The 8,823-nt window shown below is 30.9% G+C and overlaps 1 protein-coding gene across 1 annotated transcript; it reads left to right on the top strand.

The window, feature by feature from the left end:
* The first annotated feature begins 7,594 nt into the window (after positions 1-7,594).
* On the top strand, positions 7,595-8,161 carry LOC125370967. The gene has a single exon (XM_048378431.1). It carries the CDS (start codon positions 7,595-7,597, stop codon positions 8,159-8,161), a length of 567 nt encoding a protein of 188 aa, XP_048234388.1.
* Positions 8,162-8,823: the final 662 nt, after the last annotated feature.

The following is an 8,823-nucleotide window of genomic DNA, read 5'->3' as shown; positions in this document are numbered from 1 at the left end:
TTCTTCGCGTTAGTCTCTATGGCTAGTTAGCGTGTTTCCAACTAGGTTAAAAAGTCTTCTAGAAGTCGCTATAAATACTTGGGTGTATGCTCGAAACCGTTGTCCATGGGTGGTTTTCAAGATGAGACGGGTGTGATCCTTAAATTAGAAAGGTGTGGTCCCTAAATCAAATGGGCATGGTTCCTAGATCAGACGGGCGTGGTCTCTAAGTTAGACAGGCGTGGTCCATAATCAAGACAGGCATGGTTCCTAAATCAGAAAGGCGTGTCCTTAAATAAGACAGGTTTGGTCCCTAAGTAAGGCTGGCATGGTCTCCAAACCAGTATAGTCCCTAAATTAAACAAATATGGTCCCTAATTCAGACAAACGCGGTCCCTACTTCAGATAGACGTGGTCTCTAAATCAAATAGGCATGGTCCTTAAATCAGACGGGTGTGGTCCCTAAATCAGATGGGCACTGTACCTAAATCAAACAGGTGTGATCCTTAAATCAGACCGGCGCGGTCCCTAAATCAGATGGGTATGGTCCCTCAATCAAACGGACATGGTCCCTAATTCAGACAGGCGTGGTTCCTAATTTAGACGGATGTGGTCCTAAAGTTAGACAGGCATGGTCTCTAAATCAAATAGGCATGATCCCTAAATAGAAGCTAGATATAAAGTCTGCATTAACTCTGGCCTATGTAGCTAGATATAAAGTCTGCATTAACTCTGGCCTATGTAGCTAGATATAAAGTCTGCATTAACTCGGGCTTTTACAACTTACACTCAAATCATTTTTAATGTATCATTGATATTTATAATTTGTCTTGATTTATTTAATTATATATGTGCTTATAAATCTTGACAAACCGGGGGCAAACTATTAGCACCTATTTTCGAAATCTAGATATTGAGAGAATTACGAAAAATTCGATGATAAAAGTTAATGCGTTTCTTGAGTCACGAGAGGTTGAGGACGAAATTTCAATTGAGATTGTGAATAATTTAATTAAAAATTATTTTGTGGAATTAATTTAGATAAAATTGATAAAAAAATTAAGTTGGAGGGTAAAATTATAAATTTTAAAATTTTTTGGACCAAAGTGTAAAATGCCTCAATGCTTTTTAACCCTTGAGCCAATCGGCTCTGCATACAGGCGAATTGGCTCTGCATAGAGCCGATTGGCTCTAAATTTAAAATATATGATGTCGTTTTGTGTAATTTTTTATTCTAAAATGTCAAAAATAATAGAAATATATCTTCTAGAATATTTTATTGAAAGATTTCAAATTTTTAATGATTTATTCAATATTTATTCAATATTTATCAATATACACTCCTAACAAGTCCAAAATTAGCATTTTAATTATGGATATTTATCAAAAGTGAAGAATGTACATAGAAAAGCTTTTAAAGCTTCCTTAAATCTTTCGCTATAAATAGAATAGAAAATTCCTAGGGAGTTGGCAATTTTCAACAAAGCACAATAAATTCTCAACAATACATACACTCTCAAAACATCAAACACAATTTTTTAAATACTCTAGATTCCTACCCTATTTTCGATTCAACCTCCTCCTCATCACTTAAGACTTGAGGATCTGTATAATACGGTGACAATCTGAGGATTTTAAGGCATCCATATCATTATTCTTCTCTTTTTTTCTAACTTTTTATTACTTTTTTTTATCATTTTATTACTAGAAACATGCTACGATTTTATAGTTTCTTTTAATGATTATTATTTTTAATGTTATATGTGTTAGAATTAAGTTTTAACATGATTTGGATGTTTCTATGATATGTATTTTTCTTAGATTTTGAATCTGACAACTTCTGTATCCTTGGATTTGAATATGATAAGTTTTATGTTCTTGGTTTTTGAATCTAATAACATTTATGTCCCTGTATTTTAAATCTGATAACTTCTATATTCTTGGATCTCGAATCCGATAACCTTTATATTCTTGGATCTTGAATCTGATAACTTTTATGTTCTTGAATTTTGAATATGATAACTTTTATGTTCTTGGATTTTGAATCCGTTAACTTATATATTCTTGGATTTTGAATATGATAACTTCTATGTTCTTAGATTTTAAATTTGATAATTTCTATGTTCTTAGCTTTTGAATTTGATAAATTCTGTGCTTTTAGATTTAGAATACGATAATCCTATGCCATAAATGAATAAGTTAATATGTTAGGTTTTCTTTGATGATAATTCACATGTGTTTGCATGATTAGATTTAAGTTTTATTAATATCATACGATTAGCCTAATTTTTATGCTTTTTAAAAGTTGTTATGTTTAGGTATTTGCTTATTGTAAATTTTCTTTCATTTGCTTTTATTTTCATGCTTTGAGTATGTATTAATCTTGTTTTATGTGTTCCATGCATGTAATGTTGGACTTTTGGGAGTGGAATGCTGAAACAATTAAAATCGGTGTTGGAGAGAATTGTAGAGCTTATCGACTCAATGCACATCCAATTGACTGTGCATTGAGCCGACCGGCTCTTTGATGTCACCTGTCAAAGTTTTTTCATATATATTCTGTTTTGCGATTTTCGAGTTTTATTATTATTTTTTATCATTTTTAACTTAGATTGGTAATTTTAAAATTTATTAATTATAGAAAGAGTTATAATAATTTAAGTTTATTGCTTTCTTTATTTTTTGCTTTATTTTGATGGATGAATGTCAAATAATTGATGTTTGATTGTAAATTAAAATTGAATACCTAGACATAGGCTAAGATTGGGCTTTGCATGTAAACTATAGTCCATTAGGTTAAATATTAGTAATTTGAGCATAAATTTAAATAAATATAGATTTAGTGGGCTTGTACCATGTTTAATACTAATTAATGGACTCACTTAGAATAAAAAGATCTAATTGGACCTTGGCATGTAAATGAATAGTCCACTCAGGTTAAAAAAACTTGGTAATGAAAGCACAGTGGACTTCATGCATAATTAAATAGTAAAACTAGGCTAACAAAATAAATAGAGATTTGGCCTAACTAAAATGAGCTAGACTTAGATGGACTTTACATACTATATTGATTAATTGTAAAGTTATAATTGTTGTGTTTATAGATAATAGCTCGTTAAACAATAAAATTAAATATATGAATACATAAATAAGGAAGTTGGCTTCTGGATCCATCTCTGGATGTTGCGAAGCTTCTTTATAGAATCTAAAAACACCACTCAATTAGTAAAGTTTTCTAGATAATTACCCAAGTGGCGACTTTCTTTCTCTATGCTAGTCTCTATGACTAATTAGTGTGTCCTTGATTTGGTTGAAAGTTTTATTGCCATAGTCGCTAGAAATATTTGGACGTACACCCGAAACCACCACCCATAGTTAGCCCATGTAAAAATTCGTTGCTTCATCTAGTTATAAACAATAGATGCAAACCACTTTATTTTATTTTTTTTCTTTATTACTTTTATCCCATATCTTTACTAAATTATTCTCACATATTTTTATTATTTTTAGTGAGCTAATTCTATATTTTTAGTGGTTCCTATTCCAACACGAATTGATTGGTATTAGTATTACAAAAAAAAAAAGGAAGAAGTGTATGAGATAATATGGAATTATATGGGCTCTATTGGCATAGTCGCTCCATTGCCATATTGGCTTTATATAACAGTTGTTTAATTCTCAATTAAAGGAAGTGCCTAGACGACAGTAAAAAAAGCTAAGTGAGTTTATTTAAAATGCACCAAGAAATAGTTTAGTTGAAGGAAAAATGTGCTCTTCACTATAAACATAAGGGGTAAAAATGCACATTCTCCCTGTACATGGTTATTACTTATTGGAAAGTCACAAAGGTATTTCATATATAAAGTAGGATTACAATTTTAACCTTGTTCGAAGACCCTAAATAATTTTATTTGCGCAAATTAGTGAAGGCTTTATTTTGAACAAGGAATAAGATTTATGATCATGCTCAATTTGGCTTTAACCTTTTGGACCAATTTAATCTAAAATTTTATTATATTGGCACAAAATAGCTCGTAAATGAGAGTGAGAGTCACTATCTCTTGGAAAATTAAAATGATAACTTTTTGAAATAAAATAAAACATAATTTACTAATTTCTAAAAAACTATTTTATGATTTAAAAATAATTTGAATATATAATTTAAAAATAACTAAAATATTTTTTGATTCAACTTAATAACTAAATTTTATTTTCGATAATTATTAAATTTTTATTTCTTTATAAATATTTGCCAAAATTATTAATTCATTATCTTTTTAGTAAATCAATCTCTTTTATGGAGAGTGGGTTACACTCTCTGTTATGGAGAGTGAGTTATACTATCTTTCACATGGAGTGATTTGAACTAAAAAAGTAAAGCTTCGTACTAAATTATCATAAAAAGTGAAAAAGAGCCAAATTGAACCTCACCGTAAAATTTAAGAGTTAAATTAAATTTTATTCTTTTGAAAAATATACTAACACTAAAATAGTAATTTGCATAATAGAATACAGAATTCTCTTAAACAACAATGTATTCTTATGACTCCCTTCCAGAACTCATTTTAATCACTCTAAAAATTTCGTCATTGTTACAATTTCAAAAATCTCAATCAATTCTTACACTGCTCAATGCACCAACATTCAAAATAACTACTACTTTTCATTATAGAGATATTATAATTCAAAAAATTTTATATTAATTAAGAATTTAAAATTTTTGTCATTTCTCATTAAAAGCTAGATGTTTTGCTCTCCATGGTTAGCAGATTTGCTACAATCTTATTCTCTCTTTTCAATTTTTTTTTTTATCTATATTAAAATTTTACTGTCACACTTATATCTATCTATGCAAGTCTCGAACAAGAAAAGTCTTCGTAATTTGCTAGCCTTTTATCTATATTACTTGTAGCTATTAAAAGGCAAGAGAGATGAGCCGCACTTTGCTAGCCTTTTTCATGTCACCAAATTTTGCAAAGACGACGATACTCTTAGTCGTCTTTATGTGGTTCTCAACATTCGCTTTCTCAATACGCCCCTTAAGGATTAACTGCTTGAATTATAACTAAATTTTGTGCTCTCAATTTTGATTTTAAATTTTAATTTATATAATTTTAATAACTAGACTTCAATTTCACTACTATCCAAATATCTAAATATATAAATTCTGAGATATTAAAACCAGTTAATTTCTTGAATAGTTACACAACTTTGCACTTTATTTCAGATTCAATACTAATTTTCAATTATTAATTTAATATTTAAACTTTAATTAAATTTCATTAAGGATGTTTCTTTATTTTCTGACGTGGCAACTGGAGTTATATGTAGCTGCCGTTTATGTCGTTCAGAAACAAAAATTTGCCATAGTTTTGTTATATTTAATCCTAATAACAAACAGATGTATAAAACCCAAAAAATGAAACAGAACCATAAAAAACCAATACATTAAACCCTAATTTACAGTCACTAAATGACGTTCATCCATATTTTTGACATTTAAAGAAGTGGCACCCTGGATTTGCATCATTCATGACGTTTTCAACAGTAACTTCTTGGTAGCAACAACTAGAAATAACAATTTGGTGTTCAAATTTCTAAAATAGCAATTAGTGACGAACGAAAGGAAAAAAAATTCCAGTTTTTTTTAATAGTGTGCACCCAAGTATACTTAACGACCACGATATGATAAAATTTTTCAATCTAAATAGGAATATACTAATTAGTCACTAAGATTGGCGCGAATGATGGAATTATCACCTCGGTACTCATCAGAATACTCTTTCTAATTTTTATGGTATATTTAAATTCATTAGGAAAATATTGCGAGAAATGAATTTAGTTAGGTGTTTTTAGTTATGTTATTTTACCTTAATTTTACTATTAATAATTCATTTTCTTTTAAAACATCATATCATAATTATAATACATACGTAAATATTATGCCATTAAATCACCTAAGTCAACTTTGTTTTATCCATTTTTATTTTTATTACCTTTTTCTAATTAGCCTAACAATTCTCGTGGACTAATTACTTTTGTCGTTTATCTATATGTACTGAATTTAATTTAAATGAATAAAATAATATTTGTAAAAATAAAAAATAAAATCAAATACACTCTTAATATAAATAAAATAAATATAAAAATAATTAAAAATAAAAGATATATACATCCTTAATCTATCCTATTCTAAACAAAACTCATCCTAGGTTTATTAATTTTAGTTTTTTTTTTATTTATTTCCAAGCCTTTCTAATTATCTATTTTTTTTTAAAAAATAAAATAATTAACTTAGTCTAGATGAGTTAATTTTAAATAATTAATACTAATCTAGAAAATCCTTTTAAATATTTTAGCTACTGTCCAGATAATAAAAACCAAAATAACAAAAGAAATTAAAAAAATAAAAGAAAAAGATTGGATATGTATACTGAGGTGAGGTAGTTCACAGATGTTCTTAGCCAAAATCACTTGGTACTATTGTAGCCTCCTGTTCTTTTTCTTTTAAAAATAATATTTATAGGACATTAGAATATTAATTAGCCTGAATTTTGTTATGTAAAACTGTATTTACCTTGAGTATGAATGGAGCAAAGATGAAGCTTAACGGTCAAATTAAAATTTATTTAAAATAAAAAAATAAAAACGAAGGATAAATTTAAGAAATTGAGGGTTATTTAGATAGGTTTTTGAATGGAGTTTGTAACATTTTTAATCGTTATAATAATCCTACTACCCACTGATTCAAGAGTTTCACTTGCACACTTTCTTTGAAGAATTTAATTCATTAAAGTATTTCTGCTATTTTATTAGTGAGTCAACTAGTTATAGAGATTGAACCAGAAAAGGTTAAAATCACAGAAAATGCCAGCGCCGAAGACAGAAAAAGAAGTCAGAGGTTTCCTGTGACTCTTACAATACATCAGTAGGTTCATTTTGAAGAGCTCACAATGGTCTGTGATCCTATTTTTAAACTTTTAAGGAAGCATTAGCTCATTATGTGGGATGAACATTATCAGAAGACCTTCGACATAATCAAGGAATATCTGATGAAGCCACCGGTACTCAAGCCACTAAAGGATGGCAAGTCGTTGATCCTTTAATTGTCCTTGAAGGAGAAGCTATAAATGCGATAGTAGCGCAATGCAGACCTAATGATGTGGAACATGTGTTCTATTACCTCAATAAGAAGTTGTTGCCTTAGGAGTCGAAATATAACCTCATGGAAAAGAGATGCCTAGCCATGATATAGGCTACAAGAAAGTTGAGACACTATTTTCAATCTTATAAGGTGCAAGAAATTTCAAAACTAGATCCCTTGAAGTACCTATTTGCAACTCCATCTCTTATAGGGAAGCTGGCTAGATGGCTGATACTCCTAACATAACTCGACATAGAGTACATCACTAAGAAGGTAATCAAGGGTAGGGCTGTAGTTGAGTTTCTTACCTAGAACGCGATTAAAGGAGACGACTATTGGGATATGGAATTTCTTGATGAGAATCTGGGGCAATCGAGATCCAGGAATGAAAAATATACTTCGATAGAGCCATGAAAGCGAGAGGGGTAGGCTTACGAGTAGTTTGGTCACGCTAGAAGGGAGATACTGCTAATGGCCAAGAGATTAGACTTTAAAGTGACTAATAACATGGCAGAGTACGAAGCATGTTTATTTAGATTAGAAGCGGCTGTGGTGGCTGGAGCTAAACATTTGATGGTCTACGAGGACTCTATACTGGTAATCCAGCAAGCCTTCGAGGAATGGGAAGTAAAAGAAGAGAGGTTGAAATCGTACGTCAAGTATCTTAGAACCTTAGTGTGGAGCTTCTCCAAATGTTCCTTTGTACTTGCCTCAAGACGAGAATCAGATGGCAGGTGCGCTAGCTACTCTATCATCTATGTGGGTCAATCTTTTACAACTATCAATGAAGCCTTTAGTGATTATAAAATCAAGCACGCCTTGTTATCAAGGGGATTAGATAATGCAAGTTCAGATGGGACCAGAAGAGAAGCCATGGTTTTACGATCTAAAGAAGTTCATAGAAAGCAAGAGTATCCAAAAGAAATGATAGACAAGGAAAGATACGCGCTACAGATTCAAGCCAGAAACTATATCAGCCACGAGGGAGTCCTATATAAAAGAATGATATCATGTTTTATAGCTTCGATGTGTGACTAAAGTAGAAACTCAAGTAGAAACTTAAGTAATGATAAAGGAAATGCACAAAGGAGTATGCATGCCTCATATGAACGGCATAGTGTTAACTAGGAAAATTATGTGGCAAGGTTGTTACTAGTTAACAATGGAGAAGGACTGCATAGTCCTGGTGAGAAGATGCCGAGAATGCCAGCTATACAGTGACCTGAGTCACATGCCTCCAACTGAGCTGCACAACCTAATGTCTTCTTGGCTTTTTGCAACTTGGGGAATCCACATCATCGGAGAAATAAAGCCTCCTTTGAATGGAAGGTTCATAGTCATAGCAATTGACTATTTTTTGAAATGGGTGAAAGCCGAGTTGTTCACTACCATAGGGGCGAGGCAGATGGCCAAATTTATAGAAAGGAATCTTATCTATAGATACTAAGTCCCACACCATATTATAACAGATAATGGGGTATAGTTCATGGGTGAGACAGTAGACCTGCTAGCAGAATACAAGATCGAGCATTATAGGACTTTTCCGTACAGACCTCAAGCAAATAGAGTAGTAGAAGCAGACAACAAGAATTTGAAGAAAATACTTTTGAAGATGGTGTGGAATCACAAAGACTGATAGTTTCGATTACCCTTTGCACTGTTGGGATATCCAACAACCGAGAAAACATCATCTGGAAAAA

This window comes from Ricinus communis, chromosome 8, assembly GCF_019578655.1.
Source record: "Ricinus communis isolate WT05 ecotype wild-type chromosome 8, ASM1957865v1, whole genome shotgun sequence".
Taxonomy (NCBI): Eukaryota; Viridiplantae; Streptophyta; class Magnoliopsida; order Malpighiales; family Euphorbiaceae; genus Ricinus; species Ricinus communis.
Note: the sequence above shows the minus strand (reverse complement) of the source record. Positions and strands in the feature narration are given on the sequence as shown.